Source organism: Sciurus vulgaris, assembly GCF_902686455.1.
Source record: "Sciurus vulgaris genome assembly, chromosome: 7".
Lineage (NCBI taxonomy): Eukaryota > Metazoa > Chordata > Mammalia > Rodentia > Sciuridae > Sciurus > Sciurus vulgaris.
The window spans coordinates 30,530,476-30,555,597 of record NC_136467.1 but is presented as its reverse complement, the minus strand read 5'-3'; the positions used below and the strand labels follow the sequence as shown (position 1 = coordinate 30,555,597).

At 36.1% G+C, this 25,122-nt stretch overlaps 1 protein-coding gene across 2 annotated transcripts in view; it reads left to right on the top strand.

Moving 5' to 3' along the window:
* Positions 1 to 24,916, top strand: part of MYB (MYB proto-oncogene, transcription factor) — a 33,769-nt gene extending 8,853 nt beyond the window's left edge. Inside the window, exons 6-16 of one of the 2 annotated variants that reach the window (XM_079146583.1) lie at positions 1,528 to 1,762; positions 3,010 to 3,090; positions 3,539 to 3,643; positions 5,028 to 5,282; positions 6,277 to 6,612; positions 7,996 to 8,138; positions 9,096 to 9,210; positions 9,302 to 9,427; positions 10,112 to 10,222; positions 11,699 to 11,806; positions 23,564 to 24,916. In XM_079146583.1, the coding sequence (XP_079002709.1) occupies positions 1,528 to 1,762; positions 3,010 to 3,090; positions 3,539 to 3,643; positions 5,028 to 5,282; positions 6,277 to 6,612; positions 7,996 to 8,138; positions 9,096 to 9,210; positions 9,302 to 9,427; positions 10,112 to 10,222; positions 11,699 to 11,806; positions 23,564 to 23,680 (1,732 nt within the window). In that variant the 3' untranslated portion in view covers positions 23,681 to 24,916. The remainder of the gene's footprint in view (positions 1 to 1,527; positions 1,763 to 3,009; positions 3,091 to 3,538; positions 3,644 to 5,027; positions 5,283 to 6,276; positions 6,613 to 7,995; positions 8,139 to 9,095; positions 9,211 to 9,301; positions 9,428 to 10,111; positions 10,223 to 11,698; positions 11,807 to 23,563) is intronic. The other variant, XM_079146584.1, reaches the window with a different exon arrangement.
* The last annotated feature ends 206 nt before the right edge of the window (positions 24,917 to 25,122 follow it).

The following is a 25,122-nucleotide window of genomic DNA, read 5'->3' as shown; positions in this document are numbered from 1 at the left end:
AGCACTCTTCAAACTGAGCTATCTCCCCAGTCCCTGGGCTAAATCTTTGAACTTTTCTTAGCTGCAGTTTCCCATTTGCAAAATAAGTAATAATCTATTTCATGGAGCCAATGTTAGGATCAAAGTAAAATGAATGTCAGAGCACTCTGTAAACTGCAGAACTCTAAACACAGAAAGAAACTGAAGGTAGACAGTCTATCAATCAGTTTAGTGACTGGTTACCATTTTGGTAGTTGCTTAGCTTCTCTTCCAAATACCTGCCTTCATTTCATTATGCCATGTGACTAACATTTTTTTTTTTTTTTACTTTGAGTAAAGAGATAATGTATTCCTAGAGTTATCATACTTTTTTCAGGTTTCTAGATAATGTCAATATCATGCTTTCTTTTCAATGATCAAGGCAAGAAAATTACCTCATTATGAAGGATAACTATGGAAGCTCATTTTTGTCCCATATTCCTCACTTAAATACTATATAACTGAATTTTCTTATTTTGGAAAATACTTTTTTACTACAACTTTTAAGGTAGAAAATATTAAAGATATTTTTATTCTTGAGCTTCCTAATGCAAAAATGGAGAAAGGGTAGTTTCAAAGTTGTCTTTTGTTTTTTTTTTTTTTTTTTTTTTTTTTTCCTTTTTTTTTTTTTTTTTTTTTTTTTGTGATGCTCCAAAGCATTTGCTCCCTCAGTGTTTAGTAAAAACTTAGAAAATCCAAGAGATTAGTCAAAAGTGGCCTTTTCTCCCCTATGGAGGATACATTATTGACTCTTCTAAGGGGTGATTGAGTTTCCTCTTACTTTAGCACACATTCTCCCACCTCCTTGGTAATAGGAAAAGGTTGACTTAAAATGGTTTCTCTTTCTTTGAATTGAGAAACTTTCTGAGAATGGAAAGACATTAGTAAAAATGGTTTGCAGTTTGAAAATATCCAGGAGTTATTGTTCTTCCCTTTGGGATCCACTCTCTCACCTCTGTTTGGCTCTAGGAACAATGGGTGCTTTTCAAAAGGTAGGAAGGGTTTTTGACACAAAATTTCTCACTAGTGCTATAAGAGCTAAAGAGTAGACACTGAGGCAGCATGATTATCATTCCCAAACTGTACCAAGTCCCTATTGTGGTGGGTAGGCCCTGCTAAGCCATTCTTAAAGGAGTAATTTTTTTAGGACAGCTAGAATTTTTAGTTTGCATGAGAGTCTTATACCACAAATGGTCCGGATCAACACTGAAGGGTTATTGTGTTGAAAATGCTCCCTTACCTCGGATACAAAATGATGAAAAGATACTAAAGTTTATAGAAAGCTCCATACATTCCAGATTATATAAATAAGAGAAAACAGTGGATTTTAAATTTGGCTACGGGGAAAGCAAGATCTTAGCAGGTGGAAAAGAGCAAAACAATTAAAAAGAGAAAACAACTGTTGGTGGAAACAAAGGAAAGATTTCTGTTAGAAACAGTTTTCTGTCAATTAACTCTAATCTGAATTGAAATTTTTGTAAAATTTTTATGTGATATATTTCTGTGCAGAACTGATAATGCTATCAAGAACCACTGGAATTCTACAATGCGTAGGAAGGTGGAACAGGAAGGTTATCTGCAGGAGTCTTCTAAAGCCAGCCAGCCAACAGTGGCCACAGGCTTCCAGAAGAACAATCACTTGATGGGTTTTGCTCATGCACCACCTTCATCTCAACTCCCTCCAACTGGCCAGCCCTCAGTCAACAGTGACTATTCCTATTACCACATTTCTGAAGCACAAAACGTAAGCCATTCCTGAGAATTTACTTTAGTGAAAGACATGGTCATTTTTGCTGCAGGTAATAATAATACTTTGCAGTCATATTCTTTTCAGAGAGGTTTCCTAAACATAACTATGATCAATCTTCACCTATACCCCTTGAAGTAGATCAGGGTAGATATGGGTATCCCTGAATCATGTGTCTGGAAATGAGGATGGCAAAGTGATTTTCTCCAGGGTTACAGAGTCGTGGTAGTGCCAGGTAGAATTCAAGTTGTTTGATTCCAACTCATTACTTCAAATATAATTTAAAATTAGAGTTTGGATACAAAATTTTCTTAAAGTGCTGCTAAAGAAGAATGGGGGAAGGGAGAGATACATTTTTTCAATATTGTCCTCTTCCAAAATGAAAAGTGAATGTAATGTTACAGTTAAAGAGAAAATAGTTTGACACCAATGGATAGGTTGTTAAGTTAATTCTGGTAGTGATCTAGCCAAAATTTGGTTTTTGTTCCAGTTAATGTTTACCTTTTTACTCTGAGTCAAGAGCAGAGCTTTATGGCATTGATACTCCGATGTCCCCTTTTATCTTCCTTTTGGATTGGTGTGATTCCTTCCTCGCTTCTAGACATTTATAAGTATGGAAAGAAAGAAATTTTAGAAAAAAGAAGAAAGAAGAAAAATCAAGGAATGTTAATCTTAGAACTAACAATAATAAATGATGAAATTTACCCAAGAATACAGAGCTCATATGCAAATGTTAGGCAAAACATATTCGTGAATAGTTTTTACTCTTCTCTCTCTGTTCCCTGAATTTGATTACAGACTTTCCAGAAAGGTCTCAGGTGAATGAATTATCATAAGTGGTTCTGTGCTTTTTATCAAAAATAATAATTATTCTAAGAAAAATATTCTGTTACAAGCAGCTAGTACTATCCCTTTTTCCCCATGAAAACTTTTCATCCGTTCACAAATGTATTTTAGGTTATATTTTCCATTGTGTTTTTTTCTCTAATGAATGCTTCCTGCTGGGATGGATGAACATGTTAAATTTCTTTCATTATATTGCTTTAGCTGTTCAACCATTTAAAAAAGACCTGGCTAAACTTCAAATTAAAGGAGGTTTTTTTGTTGTTATTTAATTGTTTAGTGAATTTTATCAGTAGAGTACTTTCCCCCTTCTGTCCCAGAATAAAACCTCAGGAAGCCAAATCCCCTGAAGCATATGTAACCATGAATGACTCGGCCTTTGTTTTCCCTTTTTGATCTAGGTCTCCAGTCATGTTCCATATCCTGTAGCTTTACATGTAAATATAGTTAATGTTCCTCAGCCAGCTGCTGCAGCCATTCAGGTAAGATTCTCTTAGAAAGAAACTCATTATCTGGGCAAGGCACTGCTTTTAAGAAATGCTTTATTTCTTTTATTTAGACACTTATTTTCACCTGACCAACTGAAGTTAAAAAGAAAAGGTAATAGTAGAGAGGAGGGTGGAATTCAGGCTAGCAGTCTCCCAATCGTGGCTTCTGGAGAATTTGCTCTAGAATTTTCTGATGTTCATTGTTCTAAGTTGAAACAATTCATTAGTCAGCATCCACTCTAGCCTCAGATTTCCCATTGCTGCCTTAAGTCTGAAATCACATTCAGAAAGATTTCTGTAGTGGTGATATCTGACTGGTCTTGGTTTCACCCTGAGGCTTCTTGGGCTATGTGTGGTACCTTAAAACTCCAGGCTACAACCACATAATTTGCAGCTTCCAATCAGACCTTTGCTTCCCCCTCCCCTCAACTTCTAATTTCAGAGACACTATAATGATGAAGACCCTGAGAAAGAAAAACGAATAAAGGAATTAGAGTTGCTCCTAATGTCGACTGAGAATGAGCTCAAAGGACAGCAGGAATTACCAGTAAGAATGTCACTGTGTACTTGGGGGGTTGGTTTGCAGTTTTACCCCAATACTCTTCTGTATCCTTTGTCTTCTCTTCTAAATACTACACCAGCCAAGACTCTATCTATCAATTAACAATGTTGAAACAGAAGAAGGTGATAGTAAAACAAAAAAATACTGTTGGTATCAGAATGTATATTAACTAAATTGGAAGTAGTCTTTTTGTATTCCAGTAGAAACAAATTTCATTTGTGCTTTTTATTACCCTTTTTTCCCCCCTCCTGGACTGTGATCAGTTCAAAGATTAGCAAGGATAAAATAAAAGGAGCATTGCAATTTTTTTTTACAAAGCTTTGTACTATATGCTATTCGTTTCATTTTTTTTCTTTTTCTCTCATTTTCTTAATCTGATTTCCATGTTTTCTAATTGCAAACATGATTCAATGCATATTTAGTATTACATATAAAAGAATTTTAATATATTTTATATATATCATTAAATGTATATATTATATACTTTATTTTATATACATATTTATATGTGTATAAAAAACACTGATGCATAAATGACACTCTTTGTGTGCATGCATGAAAGCTATGTGGTTCATTACTGAATTCTGACATCTTTTTTAGTAACTGGGCAGCAAACTGGGAAAGCAGCTTGTACTTTTTAACAAATGTAGTTAGCCAACAAAATGAATAAAAGAGAAGTGATACCCAGTAGGTATTCTTAGGGGTAAATTTCTTTTTTGTTAAATAATAAAATGATGATGTGCACATGCTAGTTTGACCACTCAACCACTTTTTAACTTTAATGTTTTGCAATTTCTCCTGTTGCGTGGTCATGCTGAAAGGAGACTTCTGTTAATTTGCTCTTCTGCTTTCCTAACCACGCTGATTCGGCAGCCCTTCACTGCTTCAGTGCAGTCTGTATCTTTAGAAAGGGATAGAAGCAACAAGAACATGTGCACATAAAAGCAGCTCTAACTCTTGAATTCTCTAGCCTTTTAGTAGGCTGGAATGCAAATAAGACAATTCTTAACTCAAAGCAAACACTGATGAACCTTTTGCGAATTGTATTCAAGTTGATTTCCTAAGACATTCAGAATGAGAACTTTGTACTTTGTAGCACAGTCCCATGATTTGAAGTTTTAACAAAAAGATAACAATGAAGGTAATCGTGTAGGTACAAACTAGAGCACTGTTAAAAAGCAGGGGCTTGCATTGACAAAAAGGAAACATCTTGACAACTGTTTCATAGGCATAAGTTTTGGATGATGCAACTACTTTTATCTTTCCTCCAACAGCATCAGATACCTTGTGCAACATCATTGCTCTAAGTTCCTTCTTCCTTTCTTCTCCCCGACTCTTTCTTTATTTCTACACACCCCCCCTTCCTCAGACACAGAACCACACATGCAGCTACCCGGTGTGGCACAGCACCTCCATTGCAGACCACACCAGACCTCATGGGGACAGTGCACCTGTTTCCTGTTTGGGAGAACACCACTCCACTCCGTCTCTGCCAGTGGATCCCAGCTCCCTACCTGAAGAAAGCGCCTCACCTGCAAGGTGCATGATCGTCCACCAGGGCACCATTCTGGATAATGTTAAGAACTTCTTAGAGTTTGCAGAAACACTCCAATTTATAGATTCTGTAAGTAGAATTTGATAAGCCACGTTAATGTTTCTGGAAGGAGCTTAGAAAATTCCTTTCATAACTCTTTGCCATTTTCTATAGTAAATGTTATTGGTCTAAATTCATGTAAAGGTAAAATGAATTTAGTCTTAGTGAATATGTTTTTTCAGAGATCTAATTTCATAGGCTACCAAGACAAAAGAGCTGTTTACACTTTTCCTTCAAAAGGCATACTTTAAAAAAAAAATAACAAAGTTGATGATTTATAAAGCAGGACTACAGCTTTCCTTCAAGAGGAGTATTTACAAAAATAAATAAATAAATAAACAACAAAGTCGATGGCTTATAAAGCAGAGCTTTAGCTATGGGACTGGTGTTTGAGTGACTTTTAACTGATCTTTTATTTTGCTTCCTTCTTTGTGCTGCTCTAGAATATTGCTTTGCTTTTGGATAGCACATTAAGAATTATGTTTACTGAGAGCTTAAAGCAAAGTGTATTTGAAATAAATGATTAGTTCTTTGGTAGATATGGCTTTCTCTGTAAAATACTGAACATTTACTATCTGTCCCATTGGCTTACCAAGATAAATCATTCTTAGTGAAACAAACTGGAGTTCAGCCTCCACTCAGCAGATACTCCCTTCATTTCCTGGGGTTCCTAGTTGGTTAAAAAAAAAAAAAAAAACATTTATTGTGTACTTGCTGGACAGGACATGAATATTGCTGCTGTGTGCCTTCTAGAAAGGTTTGCTGTTTGTTTTGGATTGCATGTGGATGACAGGATGCCAGGAGCTCCCCGTAGCACATGTACAGGACCAGCCTCAAGCAGCTCCTGGACCCCTCTAATGCACGGTGACAAACCCCTGTTACCTTTGCTCCTGGAAGAAGTTCAGCATATGGGCCCCAGGTTTTCTGTGCGCTTAGCATGTCTTTCTCAGTGCTGTTTCAGGTGACGATGGCACACATCTTGCACACACTGTCTCAGAGCTCTGTGCCTCCCACATTGTTTCAGGATTCTTCATCATGGTGTGATCTCAGCAGTTTTGAATTCTCTGAAGAAGCAGCTTTTTCACCTAGCCAGCATCCTGCAGGCAAAGGCCTCCAGCTTCAGCAAAGAGAGGGCAATGGAAATAGTCCTGCAGGAGAGCCTAACCCGAGGGTGAACAACCCTCCCAGGGCCTTACCTCCTGCAAGGCACAGCACAATTCCACTGGTCATCCTTCGAAAAAAGCGGGGCCAGGCCAGCCCCTTAGCCACTGGAGACTCTAGCTCCTTCCTATTTGCTGACGTCAGCAGTGCAAGTCCCAAGCGTTCCCCTGTCAAAAGCCTGCCCTTCTCTCCCTCGCAGGTAGAGCACAATTTCTGCACAGCTGTTACTAATTTGCAACAGACATCTGAGCCTTAATAATCTAGAAACTAATCCTTTGGAACAAATGACTACTGCTGCCCTTGCTGATTTCATTCTGGCACTGAATCTTGCTGTGGCTGAGACCTGTTGCCTCCCAGAGTTTAGGCTGGCTGCAGACTAGCTGATGGTTTTGTCCTAATTCTTACTTTTACTTTATTTGGAAGATAGTTGCATGGGATGTGCTATTTCCTTTCACACTAGAGTGTAGCGTTTCTGTCCCTTCCTGTAGTCCTATGTGATCCATTGATTTTAAAATATTAACATGTTTCTGCCTCTTTGTTCATTTATCATTATGTGATTCACTGACCCCAGGAAGGAGGAAACCAAATTATGATTATATAACATTTGGGTTGCAACTGGAAATTGAAATTTCAGTCCATCTTTGAGTGGGAATGTGGAGGGAGAGAATGAAGAAACAATGCTTAAGGAAAATGATTTAAAATTTTCAACATCGACTCTTTTCATTGTGCCATATTTTATTAGTGAAGTTTTGGCCAAAGACTATTCTCATTTCATACAGTTTTTTTTGAGGCATAGTAATTATAATATTTATCAGACACTTGTATTCCTAAATTATTAAAATAATTGAAATTAATAGATAATCTGGCACTTTCCAATTTTGTCTGTTGAGTTTGTTTGAAGAACAGCTTCACCAAAATATGATGCCCCACCAAAATATATATATATACACACATGTACATATATGTACATATATATATATATATCTTGTTTTTGTACTTTACAAGCTGTGTTCTGCAGAATATTAGTTCTGCAAGATTTTAATAGATGATGTTCCAGAAAAAAAAAAAAAACCCTAAGTATATAGGTATGTACATTTGATAAACATTGATTCAAAGTTAGAAAAAGTTTCCTTACAGAAGTACCCTAAATTAGTTAGTTGTCACCGTTTTTTTGTTTTGTTTTGTATTTTGGTTTTGAGACAGGGTCTTGTAAGTTGCCCAAGCTCCTATACTCAAGTGATCCTATCTCAGCCTCCTATTTAAAAAAAAAAAAAAAATATTTTATAACCTTTTTGATGTGAGTAAAGAGCGTGTCTCATTTTCTTTAACAGCAAGTGTCTTTTATTGATAATGTTTTGTAGGATTTTGCAAGTTTTTCAGTATTGACCCTGGATTTATTTTAGGTGCTCAATTGAAGTAAACAAATCCCTCTCCAACACCATATGATTGTTAATATCTCTATTAATTTGCAAAGTGGGTCAGTAAACCATACTTGCTTATTATCTAGGTGTGATTTTAAGTTGGGCTTAATAGAGAATCACTGATTAATCTAAGTAGTTCTTTTCTCTCTCCCTATGTTTAGTTCTTAAACACTTCCAGTAACCATGAAAGCTTAGACTTGGGAACACCTTCTTTAACTTCCACCCCTCTCAATGGTCACAAATTGACTGTTACAACACCGTTTCATAGAGACCAGACTGTGAAAACTCAAAAGGAAAACACCATGTAAGTTCTTGGGTCAAGAAAAAGTATTTATTTATCTTGGTTATATCTAATTAATGGAATATAACCCCCAAGTATCTGATATACTTGTGTGTAAATGTTACTAGTGTATTTGTAAAATACTGCATATTCCCAGACAGACTATGTCTGTCCTAGGAATGTTACAGCTCACTAGAGGTAGAAGGTGAGAAAATAAACTAAATTGCCTTTTATAGTTCTCTCCAGTTCCCTACATATGCAGAGGCAGTTTTCATATAATGTTTCCATCTAGTTTGTTTGTTCATTCGGTAGGAATTTTTCTCTCACTAAAAAGATTTCTAACCTTCTTTCTTCTCTGATTATAAACTTCAAAATAAGATTGATCATGGTTCTTTACATAGTTCATATTTTTAATCTTAATTTTCTCTGACATCTTCAGGAATATTTTATGATTACAAGCCAAGGTGTGATTAAACAATCATTTTTATTTGATGAAGGCTTAACCTATTCAAAGAAATGGCAGAGAAAATCAGTATGATTTATAAGAAAACTCTGAAGGAAATCTATTCTTATTATTTCCAAGTACAAAAAAAAAATTTAAAGGTTAACATGTTTTCTAGTATGAATCTCCTTTTAATGAATAGATAAATTGATTTGTGAATGACATCAGATATTGTAAGGCTTATTATAGTCATTATACAGTCTGAGGGGCATTTACCAATATCCTCAGAACCATTCAGGAAAGATGAAAAATAGTTTAGCACTTTAATATTAAGGGTATATAATATTTTGAAATATTTGAAGATATGTGATCTACATATTATCTTTTCCCTAGTGACTATATGATTAATAAACATATCCAATTCCATAATGGTAGCAGACTTTACTGTGTTTATTGGAAAAAAAATAAATTTGATGAATACAGCAATGTGAGCAACACATATCTTTTATATTAAGCCTCTGCTTGTTCTCTCTTTAAAGGTTTAGAACTCCAGCTATCAAAAGGTCAATCCTAGAAAGCTCGCCAAGAACACCCACACCTTTCAAACATGCACTTGCAGCTCAAGAAATTAAATATGGTCCCCTGAAAATGCTAGTAAGTTTTGGGAAAGTCCTTGGGTATAGTTGACTTATTAGCATAGATAGAAATTTTCCTCTGATGCAAAAATATCCACTCTTTCCTACAGCCTCAGACACCAACTCATCTAGTGGATGATCTACAGGATGTAATCAAACAGGAATCGGATGAATCTGGGATTGTTGCTGAATTTCAAGAGAATGGCCCACCTTTGCTGAAGAAAATCAAACAGGAGGTAAACACAAGACCCTATGGAAGGAACAAGCTGTGAATCCTGCTGTCTTTGTTCTTTTGTGCAATTTGATGTATCTGGTCTTGGTGCTATGTGACAGCACTGTTTCTCTTGTAAGATTTTCATACAAGATGCATTCAAAAGGTACTGCCAGACTGTAGGCACCAACCTTTCATTTGGGAAGCCAAGCCACTTATATCAACTTTGTACTGGAACAGAAAAGATGCTAGGATAAAGGAAAAAGAGGACAGAAACTTTCTATTGTACTTTAAAAAAATCACTGGTTATAGATAGATGATAAATATTCCATTTTCTTTCTCCCTTTTTAAAAGAATAAAAAATAGTTTATTCTGAGCCAAATATGAATGACTGTCACTGGGAACACAAATTCAAGTTATCCTGAATGACATGTTCCCGCATTTTCTGATACCATAGAGAATTGGAATTCACATTAAAATGGTAGTATTTTAAATTCATAGTATAGGAAAAAGAAGATCTAACCTGCAAGGATCAAAGTTATAGCTTGTTGGAAAGAGGTGTCTCTAACAGTTTGGATAATTTGCTCATGAAATTATTTTCATGCAAGGTTGAATGTTTGAGAGACTGGCCAGAAAATTACTGCTGAGAATAAATATTTCATGCAAGTAGTAGTTCTAGAAATGACAAGCACTTGCTGTTTGCTTTTAGGTAGAATCCCCAACTGATAAAGCAGGAAACTTCTTCTGCTCAAGTCACTGGGAAGGGGACAGTCTGAATGCTCAACTGTTCACACAGGCATCACCTGTGGCAGAGGCACCAGTAAGTACCTGTGCACCAGTGACCAAGTTGCCCTGCTGTACTGGTAACTCAAAATCCTGGGTGTGGTATGTGGGGTCACTGTGGTTTCAGTACTCACTCTTCAATGCATCTGGTTTCAAAACAGTTTCTCCTACATTTTTTTAAAAAAATGATTATTAATGTAGAATATAAAGTTGAGATTTTTATTTATGTATTCAAGACAGATTCTGTTCCACTGCATATTTTTTCATTGTTTTCTTGTGGTTTTAGAATCCTTACCACTTAAAAAATCTGCTACATGGACATTTCCATGAAAACAACGTTAATTTTCACATTTTCCTTGAATTTATTTGTCTTCTAGATGCAGTATTTCCTTCTCATTATGCTGTCTCTTGTTTAAAATTATGTAGTATCTAGCATGGTGCTAAGCATATTGTCTGTAGTAGATAGACAGCATTGTACCAGTATAGGAATCCTTTGATATCCACAGATGATTAGCTCCAAAACTTCCCTCATATCCAGAACTGCAAAAGCTGAAGTGTCTTATACAAAATGGTTCAGCATTTGCACCTTACCTATGTACATCCTTTCTGTGCTTCAGATCATCTCCAGATTACTTCTAATACCTGATACAATATAAATGCTATCTTTAAATAGTTGTTAGACTACATTGTTTAGGGGATAAAGACCAGAATAAAGTCAGTACATAGGTGACTTTTCTTCCCAAAGTTTTGGTTCCTGAATACATGGATGTATAGGGCCAACTGTATTGCCTTGCCTTGGTTACCCACCATCTTTACAATTACAATTTACAGTTTACAATTAGTGAATAGTTGCCTTTATAGCTTATGGAGAATCCAAGCAAACAATAATTGCTAGTATTTATTCAATATGTATTAAGTGATGAGTACTAATCTAAGACTTTAGATGAATTAATTCGTGTAATCCTCACAGTAACCCCATAAGGTTATAACATTATTACTTCCATTACAGCAACTAGAAAATTGGGTAGTTTAGTCATTTGCTCAAGATTATATATACACCTCATGGGGCTGGTTCTGGATTATAACTCTGAAAGTGTGGCTCTAAATTCTAAAAATCCATATTATTGTGACTTTATGCCATTAATACAACTGTAAAATATTTCTGTCCCAGTATATGAAATAAAGAATCCACATCCCAGAGCTTAGAATATCCTTTATTTTTAAAAGCATGGACTTATGTATTCATTTAGAAGATGGATTTTGAGTGCATACCCCATTCTTAGAACAAGATGGAACCCTAAAGCTTTTGGGGTTCTGGTAATGTTTGCCACAGTGGTGTGAGGGTTAGTATATCCTTCTTAGCCCACAGGGAAGAAACTTCCTGGCAGATGCCTGCATTTCTTCATGCTAATGAGTATCATTTCATAGTAATCTCCTCTCAACGGTGTTAGGATTGTTGGCTCTCATATTATCCAAGCTCATTTAAATTTCAAATGATTCTCTTTCCCTTTAGAATATTCTCACAAGCTCCGTTTTAATGACACCAGTATCAGAAGATGAAGACAATGTCCTCAAAGCATTCACAGTACCTAAAAACAGGTCCCTCGTGAGTCCCTTGCAGGTAATTACTATTCCAACATGGGTGTCTTAAAATTCATTCACTGAAGGTTGTTATTGTTGTTTTTAACATACTAGATGTAAAGGAGTTGTGTTTTAAAGTGACATCTTAATGTCTAGAAAACCTCTTACAATTTTTGGTACTACTCATATGAGACATGCTGGAAATTTTCATAAGAACAGGTCCTCCAAGCATGAAGGTAAACATTTTTTACTGTGACTAAGATCACGGATTACCCTGGAGTCAGTATCTCCTTCAGCTTGAACACATTTTTTTTAAAGTGTCTACATAGTTTACTTTTTGTTTCAAAATTCTTGTTTTCTATGCTCTATCACTAAACAATCAAAGCTCTGAGATTGGTTAAATTTTAAATGAAGTTATCGAGACAAAATAATTGCAGTGTATTTGACCATCAGAATAAAAAAGGCAACTGTCAATGCTTGTGGCTAATCCATGATGGACCATCTGCTATCAGGTTTTAATATCAAAGGAGATTTTCCTTATAGTTGTGTGTTGAGAATATACAACAAATTCCCAAACTAATCCTGAGCCAAATGTAAATAAGAATGCAAATTTCCTCCTCCAAATTATTTAAAGCAGTTCCCAACATTAAAGGGCCTAGTAGTACCCAGCCAGCTGTAGGGCCCTCCCCTCTGTCCTCTTGTGCTACTTAGAGGGAAACCCCCTCACCCCCCCTGCAGGTGGAGAGCCTAGATTCAGAAGGGGAATGTCCTGTTTGATGCTGGAGGTTACAAGCACTGCACCCAGAGTGGCCTGGTCCCTTATAGGGCTTTCCTGTCATAGTGCTGGGCCTTCATACTCCAACTTGTGAGCCTCTTAAAACTCCCTTCTAAAGTATTTGTGACACTTAGAATTATTCTTAAAGATATGCAAATACAGCTGGAAAGGTCCTAGACACATTCATTTATTAATTCAGAGAGATCACTTTCCTGTGGCCTCTCTCAGACACCATGTGCTTTGGTAAGAGATGTCTGGGAGCTGGAGTATGGAGCAGGGAGTGTCAGAACTTGTGGGCAATCAGAAGTTCTAAGTCAGTGAGGCTTGGGCAGGCCCCCTGGAGAGGACTCAGTATATCACAAAGAATTGGGAGGTGAGCAAACAAACACCATTGGGATGTCGGAGGACAACAGAAAAGGGAGTAGAAGCTCAGGGCAAAGTGGTAGCCATTTCAGAGTTTTACCTAGACCTGATCCTAGGTCTAGAAGAGAAACACTTTCTTTGTTTTTCTTTGATCCTTGGTATCTAGAGCATAGAATTTGACTGATGCTATTAGTATTTTAGTTAGATTAAGTTAAGAGATTAACTTAATTTAATAGATTAAGTTTTATGAGTATTTTGTAACCTAGCCTGGGGCACAACCTGTATTTGTAGTAGTATAGAAAAAATGTATTTTGAGCTGAGTATGGCTGTACACACCTGTAATCTCCCAGCTATTCCTAAAGCCAATGCAGGAAGATTGCAAATTCAAGACCAGCTTCAGCAACATAGTGAGACTATCTCAAAAACAAAACAAAACAAAAAGCTGGGAATGTAACTCAGTGGCAAAGCACCCTGGGTTCAAGTCCCAATACCACAAAAACAAAAAGGCAAAGAGAAAATGCATTCTAAGTGTGTCAGAGAGCAAGCATGTAAATATATTTGGGAACAGTAATCATTATCTAAAATGAAAATCCCTGATTTTTCTAACATAGAATCCTAATAGCTTTTGGCCTATCCAAACATTGTTTGGGCAAAACCATTCAGAATTGAATATAGTGCTGATAAAAAATATATATTATATAAAAGACAGCAATAATGTCAGTATTTATGAAAATAGTTTGATTTATTTTTTTGCCACAGAACTTTTAATGTTATTCAAGTTTTTAAAAAATTTAATATGGAAATATGTTAATATTTACATTTTATTTCATGGAAATATTGGTTAGCTTTGAACCTCAAATTTAAGTAGCAGCTGTTGTATTAACCTGTGTTTTCTAGTACACAGTGGATCCTATTTGGCACTTTACACATTCCAGTATCTGAATGCTAAGACTAAGTCCTGTGTGCACATTGCGTGGTAAGGTGATATTTGTCACTTCCACCAACTGAATAATTGAGACATAACAGTTAACTTAGAGTCAGCGCTTCTATATATACTATATGGCTTACTGATTTACACTGATCAAATATTTTGAATAATCTGCTATAACAGATAACTCATCTTGTTTTATGTCATGGAACCTAGCTTCTGGTACTGCAGAAATGTGTGATTTCTAAAAATGTTTCAAACTTTTGTGCTAAACACTGGAAAATGTATTAAGCAATTCTAACTATTGAAACACCAATATTTCATATAATTTTGATTCAAAATATTATATAATAATCCCCTCTATCCAAGGAATATGTTTTTCCAAGACCCCTGGGGGTGTCTGAATCTACGCATAGTGACAAACCCTGTATAAACCCTGATTTTTCTGTATACACACACACACACACACACACACACACACACACAGATGATAAAGTATAATTTATAAATTAGGCACAGTAAGAGATTAATAACAACAATAAAATAGAATAAGTATAACAATATACTGTAATAAAAGTTTTTTAAAACTCAAGAATTGATTTTTTTCTGTTTAATAATTTCAGATTATGGTTGACCTTGTCTAACTGGAATTATAGAAAGCAAAACCAAGGATGTGGGGGGAACCACTCTTTGTTTTTATGCATTTTGGTAATTTTGCTTGTTTAAAACATAATGCCATTTCATATATTTCTATTGATAATTCAATTAGACCTAATCATGCACAGTTCTCACACATGGTACTTGGAAGACATTATGCATTTATTAAATGATCTGGCTGTTGACTTAAGAGTACTTTATACAATCTATACTTTTGTAATGTGTACTTACATCAAATACTAACTGGAATTTTAGACAAACCATTGAGATACTTTTGTCATAGCAGTGCTTTTAATTGAAACCAAGTGTGATTCCCCAAATATTTTAAAATGTAAATACTTCTAAAATGTAAAATATTTACCACTTATATAGAACACTAGGTTTTACATCTAATTTTCCAAATAACTTTGCCTAGGCACAGAATCAGTTATTTAAGACTATAGTAATTGTAATTCTGTACTCTGTCATTCGAGTCTTAATCATCCCTACCTGATTATGGCAATAAGGTTTTAGACAGAGCAATTACTATAGTTTTTAAGACCCATATACTGAGTCTTGATGGTTTTGCTTCTAATATAGATAAGAATACACATGTTTATAAATAGGTATAAATTACATTTGATATTTTAAAATTAGAAATGCAAGAAGGTTGACTGGAGATATAGCTCAATGGTGGAGCACTTACCTAACATGTGTGGGTTCAATCCCCAGCACCACTTAAAAAAAAAAAAAAAAAAAAGAAAAGAAAGAGAAACAATGCAAGAAGCTGTGAGTTTTGTTACAATATACTGTGTTCTTAGCAATTACTAACATTTGCCATATTTATCTCCCTTTAATGAAGTATTTTAAATTCCAGATAATATAATATTCTATTCTTATGTACTTGCAGAGTATATCTAACAATAGACAAATTCATAAACAACCTAATACTGTTATCACATGTCATTAACAGTAATTTCTTTATATTCTAATTCCCAGGGCATATTTAAATTTTCTAATCAATCAAATAATATATTATTTGCTGTTTGATCAAAATTGAAACAACTTCACACATTGCATTTGGTTTATAGGTCTTTTAAATGTCTTCTAATTGCTAGATCAGTGCTGTCCAGTAGAACCTCTTCAATGATGGAAATGTCTAATATGCTACTGTCCAGTTCGATAGCCACTAGTCATATGTGACTTGAGTATAATGTGACTTGTATCACTGGAGACCAGAATTTTCAACTTTATTTACTTTAAGTGACTTTAATAACCACATTTCCTCATTCTCTTCTTGGAATCAGCCATTTCCCCAAGGTGCTCTGAGTCATTTCAGTGGGAAATTGTATGCAGAGATCAAAATCAGGGCGCTAAGTATGCCCATGGTTATGTGGATTGTCATTGATACACAATGAATAATAACTCAGAACTTTCCATATATCCCCTGATGTATAATCTGTATGTAGATTAAATTTATTTAACTTAAATAAGTAGAGGCTTAAATAGAGGTTATTATGCACAATCTTGTTATATTTGTTTCTTAAGTTGATATTTAATCTTTTTCTAAAGAATTTGTGGTAGCTGCATAATCCTAATTGTATTTCTCTCTTTTTAAAGCTGTCTTCATTTTAAACTATAAAAGAAAACATAGTGGACTGGGGATGTAGGTTAGAACACTTGCCTAACATACTTGAGGTCCTTGGTTTGATTCTCAGCTTTGAAGGAAAAAAAAATATATAACAATATTCTTAAACTAAGATGTTCTGAGACATTTTTAATATTTCTTTTTCTCACATGGATCATTATATTTGAGATTTTCACGTTGTACCATTGCCAGTACTCAGCCTTTCTCCTAAATTTTGTAGGGTAGAGATGGAGTCGAGAAGCTTATAAAATGATCACAAATGTGAGGTGGTAGCAAAAATATTCAGCTTAGAAACCTTGCTGTTTGGAGCAAGAAAGACAAATTCACTGTGAAATACCACAGAATTCTAGAAATTACCTTGAGAGATACTGAGGCAGACATGCACAGAGAGCTCTCCTGAACAAGGAGAAAAGATTTCCTTTTTCCTCAGTATGCTTTTAATTTGCTGTACATGTCAGAATAAATACATTGTGCTAATAAACATTTCTTAAGGTAGACACTTTTATTGGTAGTTCCAAAATTGTACAAGTTATAAGCCATCTGAACTTCTGTATTTTTCTCTTAAACTATAATTTCCTTTTATTCCTATTTAAAACTTAAGCATAAAAGATATGTTCATATGCTTTTTACTCACTCACTTTCCTCTTTTTTGTAACCACAGAATGACAGCCTTAAATTTTAATTTCCTGACTTGGCTTGTCATGCCCTCACTTTTTTAAAACAGTGAATTTAATTTAAGTAAATTTCCCAAGTCATTATTATTAAACACATTCATACAACGTCAAAGAATTTTAAGATATTCTTACTAGAAATTGCAGCTCCCTTGGATTTTTCTGTGTGTTTTGGATTGCTCCCATCTCTATATGATTTATTTGTGATTTATATATCTCACAAATATATATGTATATATGTATTTTTGAAAGCTGTAAATATGTGTATACATATATACATATTCACATATACAAATATGTATATATCTTTCAAAAAATAAGGCAGATCCTTTTTATGTGACAAGTGTTGCTGAGAAGTATAATAAAACTCATATGTGAGCAACAGACCCTGGGTTCTGGTCTGGACTTCACCATTTCCTATTTGAATGGCTTTAATTCATTAAATTAATTAAATTGTTTTTCTCTATAAACTGGGGACCGTGACATCCTCCACTCACCACATAGTTACTATGAATATCAAATGTATATAATATTGCTTTCAAGATGGCGGTACACTGGCCATTGCACACAGTTTCTGCCCTTAAAAAGGCAGGTAAGGAAGCCTCACCAATGGCCAGGTCTTCTTTTCAACTACGGTGTACTATTTCCCTTAGCATAGTAGTCCCTGTTCCATTCTTACAGAACAATGTCAGTGGATCACAAAAGAGATAGCCAACTTAACTAGTTCTCTGAAATAAAGGCCCTCAGACCTCTCAGTACTATGGAGACAAAATCACTGATTTACAGGTGTTCTCTGGCTTTCTGCTGCTTGCACTGGCATGGAAACAGTCTGTGTGTGATAGAGATCTTTCTTGAGTGTTGACTTAGCATGCCTTATTGACCTGCTCCCCTGGATGTCTCCACAGTCATTTGGTTCTTTTGGTAGCGTTTCTCCTCTTACCCCAGCAAAAATTCATGTAGCTGTCAGTAGTATTTTCAGTAACTTGCCTTTTAATAAATGTTATAAATTAAGCAAGTTTTCTGTGTGAAGCTTTGGGGTTGAACTGAGAAAGGCTAAATGAAAGGAGAAGCTCCATGAAGCTCAGAGTCAGAGTACCCTGCTCCAGACATTATAAGACATGACTTTTTTATTTGCTTTGGTAACATTGAGAATAAACACTCTGAGATAGAATCTTCTTTCAGGAGGCCAGCAAAGATAGAATTGCTTTACAGCAATTTGGAATTTGTCTTAATTTTAATAGTCTGGAACTTATGTTCTTTCAGACATTTGTGACACCCTGGGCTATGTGATATAAACTGTTGGGAAGTCTATAAACCTGAGATGAAGATACCTGTAGAGACATCCAGCACAAACTTCATAACTGGGGAGGGTCCATCTTCATTAGCTATTATTTATTTAGGCTTGGGGAGTGGAGGCCTTGGTGAATGGAGCAGCTTCCATCTAGGCATTTAATCCCCTAAGTTTTAAGTTTTAAGTTTCTTTTCTGTGAAAAATCAGCAACCCTGAAGTTGGAAGCATTTAATTGATTTGTTCTGGCATAGGGAAATATGTTGTTTAAGGCACTCTGTGGCTCCTTATATTTTTTATTTGTTCTTCTTAGGTATACATGACTGTAGAGTATTTTTTGACATATTATACATATATGTAGCATAACTTATTCTAATTAGGATCCCATTCTTGTGGTTGTACTTGATGTGGAATTATACTGGTTGTGTATTCAGATATAAACATAGGAAAGTAACTTTCATTCTACCATCTTTCCTATTCCCATCCTCCCTCCCTTCCCTTCATTCCCCCTCGTCCAATTTAATGGACTTCTATTCTTCCCCTCCCTACCTTCCCTTGTTGTGGATTAGCATCCACATATCAGAGAGAACATTCGGTCTTTGACTTTTTGGGCACTGGATTATTTCACGTAGCATGATATTCTCCAGTTCTATCCATTTACCAGCAAATGACATAGGGAAATAGACCAGAAGAAAGTTTAAAATCCATTGACCTTATCTTAGCGACACTTCTGCTCAAGTTTAAAGTAAGTGATCTAACTTTAAGATATAACCAAAGGTTTTTATATTATCTCTTAGAACTGATGCATTTTAAAAAGATGTCCCTCTGGGTAGGAATTCTGACCTTTGGAATTTTTGTCCAGGATAAGTGCTTTCTTCAGACAGGTTAAATAGTATAATCAAAGAATTCTTATTTCCTATTCTTTTGGACACCATTCATACTGACTTATTATTATAAAACAAAACAAAATAAAAACATAATACCATCTCAGAAGTTTGGTTTTTCAGAATATTTCTAGGTCTATAAGAATTTCTAATTAAGTCTTCAAATTATAAAACACAGGTTCTTGACATCACTAGATGTTATGTAAAGCTACTATCTGAATATGATCATAATAGCAGGTGTTGTTCAGTGAGATAAAAAAATACTTCAGATTCTAAATGAAAATGTGAAGATAATCTAATTCTGACAGAAAATCACCTGTGGACATGGTCCTGTCTCCTTTCACTTCTTCTGTTTTCTAGGAAGGATCTCGGTATTTATTCAAAGTGCTTCAACAGGATATCCCAGTTAAAGCTTTGACAGACTGTTTATAGTTCACTTCTGCCCAGGGGCAATGAAAGGCACATTGCAGGATAAGCAAGGTGACTCCTCAGCAATGGGAGGAGGATGTGTGGGTAGGATCATTAATGTTGAAATGAATTAGGATGTTGTGACATGTCTGAAATGGCACCACAGGTTAGTAATGAAACAAGAATTCAGAGGCAGAAAAATCCATAATACTTATCAGTTCCTTCATGGAAATGAAACTAAAATTTAGGGAGAGGGAATAAGGAGGATGCACAAAGATATATATGACAGTATTAAAAAATATTCTTCCAGCACAAGGTCATTGAACCTCCCTTGTCAAAACTGTTCTGTTTGAAAGTTGGCATTGGGTCCCGGGTTCAAGGTAGGAAGGGAGAGAGGGACCCCTTCTTTTTTACCTGAGTGCTCAACCTTCTAATCTTTGTATTAACACCCTCAGTATGTGTCTCTTCTGACCAGTGTGTCATGTTCGTTATTGAAGGCTGTTCTTGCTTTGTGCTTTCAGTGCAGAAAGGAGGATTCCTGGCTTACCTTACTGCCCTTTTCGTTACTGTACTCGGGACCCTGCATCCCAGTATTTGTCTATCCTGGGAGAAGCAGGTGTTCCTGGCCACCTTGTCCACTTCAGGCTCTTAGCCTCAGGTTATATGCCAAGGAATTCAAATATTTCAGTTATTTTCATTAGTTTCTTAGTACATTCTCTTTTATCTTAGGAGAAGCTGATGATTCAAAAGTTCTCTTCAAATACTAATTAAAAATATATGGCACCTTCTTTATATCAGTGTCATTTTAAATATCTGATCCTGGAGGAAGAACCAAATATGAATCAAGTGATGAGCCATGGGGGTACTCTGTCAAAATCACAATCCTATTTCAAGTTGGAAGTATATTAAGTTGGAAATTCTTCGTGTTGAATTCTCCTGAACAGACTAGGAATTCTGAGTCAACCTGAATACTGTGTCACAAAGGATCAGGAATTGACTTTTACCAGGAGTAAAAGTTTGTAGGAAAAGCAAACAAGATTATTTTAAGATACTTCATTTAGCGAGACATGGTTTTGAATGCCTGTATTCCCAACAGTTTGGGAAGCTGAGACAGGAGAATTGCAAGTTCAAAGCCAGCCTCAGCAACTTAGCAAGGTGCTAAGTCACTCAGTGAGACCCTGTCTCTAAATAAAATATTAAAAAGGACTGAGGATGTTGCTCAGAGGTGAAGTGCCCCTGGGTTCAATCCCTGGTACCAAAAAAAAAAAAAAAAAAAAAAAAAATACACATTTAGAAAATGCATTTTATATTAATTGAAGCCCTGCTAAGTAGAAATATTTTTAATCACAGAAAAACAGAAATAACCCTCTCGTTTGCTGTTAAATTCTATATCCATTCTCACTTTCCTTCTCCTTTCCCCTTCATTTGCTCTAATATATGTATTTTCTTGCATGTATTTCAATGGAAATTTTAAATCTACATACAAGATATTAGTATATGAAGATATTCCATTCTGCTTCCTTATTTGTCACTTGCTTTAAGAGCTGTGCTCTTGCTGGGTGTGGTGGGGCACACCTGTAATCCCAGCAACTGTGGAAGCTGAAACAGGAGGATAGCAAGTTTGAGGCCCTAAGCAACTTAGTGAGACCCTCTCTCAAAATTAAAAAAAAAAAAAGAAAAGAAAAGAAAAGAAAAAGTGCTGGGGATGTGGCTCAGTGGTTAACTACCCCTGAGTTCAAGCCCCAGTACCCCTTGTCCCCTAAAAAATCCGTGGTCTTTGCTGTGTGCATCTAAGCATTGCTTCTAAGCACAGCCCTAAATATTTGGGGGTAGATAAACCACACTGAACTGTGACCTCTCAAGTAGCACTTGTATGTCCCATTTTGCTATGATGACTGCCCATGCATGTTAGCTCAATAATTAAAAATATAACATTACATTTTATTTTTAAAATGAACTGTGTGTGTCAACTTAGTGTTTCAGTGCTGTACTAGAAAATTTTACCAATAACATGTAAGCGATCAATAAAACTGAAATGTGGAATTCAAATGGATTGATACATATACACCAGAGAGACATGTATATTTAATCCACATGCTCAAGTCTAGGGAAACATCATTTATTCAGAACTGTTTCAAAGAATGCTGTAACTACCTTGGTGATTTTGTTCAGGAAAATAGTAGATTTGACTCAGTGTGAGAGGTCATCCCAGAATACCTACCTATCATCTTTGTCTTGTCATTTTTTTTTTTTTTTTGTGATCCACAGTTCCTGGGAAAATATTAGGATAATCCATTTTGCTATGTAGTATTTCAAGTTACATATTGAGCCTCAGCTTTCAAAGTAAACATATGTACTCAACTGTGTCATTTACATTGGTGGGGAGATGGCACAGCTGAGAAACTCAGGAAGTTTCCTAGTCCTTCAGAAGGATGTGACACTGCAAACTGTATGCCACCGGAACTTTGTTCACCATTGGTCACCACCAAACCGGTACAGTGTTCATTCAGGATTATCAGACCTCTTTGCTGAAAAGTCTGATGACCCTCACGCCCCATCTTGATGCTTCTTCCTGGATCTCAAGGCCCTGGTGACTGAGCCTGCTCCAAACTGTCCATCAGGTGGCTTGATTCTTCCTGACAAGAGCTCTGCTGGAAGCAGCATCTCGAACTTAGGGGTATGAGCTCCCAAATCCCACCCAAGTTCAAATCCTTGCTCCATGGTTTCTCAGCCATGTGACCTCAAGATGTTGCCTCAGTTATCTCTTCCTTTTAAATTGCCTGGTCTGTGAAGTAAGCACAGAGCCACAGGTGGACTTTTTGTGGGTTTTTTTTTGTTTTTTGTGAGAGTTAAATGAGATGAGACTTATGAAACTCTAAGACTCGTAGGCAGCACAGAGTAAGGACTTGTCAGATTGCCAATATCAACCACTGTATCCCTCTCTCCCCACCCCCATGCTCCCCGCCAACAGTGCACAGATTGCAGGTTCCTGTCTCCTTGCTGCTCCCTCTCCACAAGATTATACTCCTGCTTTTCCACCTCTCTCTCCACCCTGCCTGTTCTTGCCCTTTCCCTACAGCAGTGCCTGGCCCTCCCCCCACTTCCCATGCCCTGTTCACCTGACCAATCCCCACTCCCCAGCCGGTTCTTATTCTACTGTTGAGAAACACCTTTGCATTTGATCTCTTAAGGGACACTTTAGGCTCTGGAGAGCAAAGGCTTTTCTTATTCTTCTTTTGTCCCTTGGAAGATAATTCCTTTCAGATGTAAATGCCTCAGCCACTGGCCCCTTTTGACCTTAGGGCACCAAATCTCACATCTGCTTGTGTTTGACTGCTAGAAAGCTCAGGTTAAGCTGGCAGGCTACATCTATCTGGGGCACTGCACTTCTTGACATTTTATGTACAAATCTTGCCCTGTTTTCATATTATTTATTTTACCCATATTGATTCCCTGTGATCTTGCTTTCTGCACTTTTTTAACCCTGTTGTATTTATTTTGTAATTGTATTAAATCCTTTTGGGAACTAAGTAGGACATAAATACTAAATTGGTTACTAAATACTAAAGACTTCACTTTGAGGCAACATGGAGCGTGTCTAAAAAATTAAGCTGTATGAGGATTGAGGGTGTAACTCAGTGGTAGAATACTTGCTTAGCATGTGAGTGAGGCCCTGGGTTTGATCCCCAACACTGAAAAAAATAAAAATAGCAAAAATAAGCTCTACTGAGAAATAGATATTTCTAAATTAATTATAAGAAATATGTACTGTGCTTAGCAGATGTTGACCAGTTCCTTCACCTACCTGAGCTTCTTGGCACAAGCACTCACCAGTGAGTAAATGCCCAAGCAAGCTTATGGTAGGCCTCTGGAGAATTGTGTTCATTCATGTCTGCAACCTCATAAAATCGCTGAAATCAAAGGCATTCCACTATGAAGCCATGGCCCCATCTCAAGAAACCAATTGGAGTGGGGTTTCCCTCAGTCAACAGTTCTGATCATTAAGGACACTTAAGGATGCTGGGTTTCTGGGTGTCGGAGGAGTTGAAGTCTGTCCACAATGGCTTCCTGGTGTCAACTACTTGCCATCTGGCATTCAAAATGTGGCAGCTGGCAGTGCCAGGCTTGGGAATCCCTTTTAGACTCCGGTGAGTGCTTCCTGGTCTGACCTTACTGTCACCCTCTTTCCCCCTTAGCCTTGTAGCAGCGCCTGGGAACCGGCCTCCTGTGGAAAGACGGAGGATCAGATGACGGCTTCCAGTCAGGCTCGCAAATACGTGAACGCGTTCTCAGCCCGGACTCTGGTCATGTGAGACGTTTCCAGAAAAGCATTATGGTTTTCAGAACACTTCAAGTTGACTTGGGATATGTCATTCCTCGACATGAAACTTTTCATGATTGGGAGAAGAACCTATTTTTGTTGTGGTACAACAGTTGAGAGCAGCACCAAGTGCATACGTGCATTTAGTTGGATGAAATCTTATTAGATTTCACTCAACTAAAAGGATTTTTAAAAATAAATAAATAACGGTCTTACCTAAATTATTAGGTAATGAATTATAACCACTTGTTATTATGCAGATTTTTTTAAAAAACATAAAATGATTTATCTGTATTTTAGAGAATCCAACAGATCAGTATTTTTGCCTATGATGAGTTTTTTGAAATTTTATACAAAAAGAGGTACTCCAGTATTTCACTTTTCTCAATCACTAAAACATATGCATAGATTTTTAAAAATCAGTAAAAGCATTACTATAAATGTTGATAAATGCCATGGGACAATAAAGATTATTAATGCTCATTTATGGTTAATAACATGGGAGGTACATTTATTGTACTAAACCATTTTATGAGGTTTTTTTTAGCTTGCTTTAAAAATTATTACTGTATGAAATAGTTTTATAAAAATTTATATTTTTATTCAGTAATTTAATTTTGTAAATGCCAAATGAAAAATGTGTTTTGCTGCTATGGTCTTAGCCTGTAGACATGCTGCTAGTATCAGAGGGGCAGTAGAGCTTGGTTGGAAAGAAAAAAAACTTGGTGTTAGGTAATTGACTATGCACTAGTATTTCAGACCTGTTTTTTTTTTTTTTTTTTTTTTATGTATACATTTTTTTTTCCTTTTGTAATACATTGGAAAACTTGTTTGGGAGATTTTTGCATTTGTTGTTCTGTGTGTTTTTTGTTTTTTGGTTTTTTTTTTTTGTTTTGTTTTGTTTTTGGTAATTGTTGGTTTATAAAAGCATGCATTGCACTTCTTTTTTGGGAGATCTGTGTTGTCAATGTCTTATGTTTTGTTTTGATTTCAACCCCTGACTGTTCTTTAATTCAGGGATTCTGAGTTCCATCAACATCCCCCATGGTTTCTATGTGTATGGTTTTGGAACTGCCTCACAGATCCTATGTTTGCAGCTGGGGGAGACAAAGACTGAGGTCAATAGCCAGTTTCTGCCTTAAGAACATTCGGTGCAAGATGGCCAGCACTGAACTTTTGATATGACAGTGTACTTACTGCCTTGTAGCAAAATAAAGCTGTGCCCTTATTTTACTTACTTTTGACTTCTCTCTTACTTGTGATTGTGAATGTGTTATAATTGTTTTTCAATGAAGTGAATTCAGCGCCTTTTCCTCTCTTAAAAATTTGCATACCATCAGAGCTTCATTTGAAGAAGCCAAGAATCATTACTATGGAGAAAGAACAAGTAAACCAAGTTAAATCATTCATTAAATAGTTGTAGTGACTATTGGA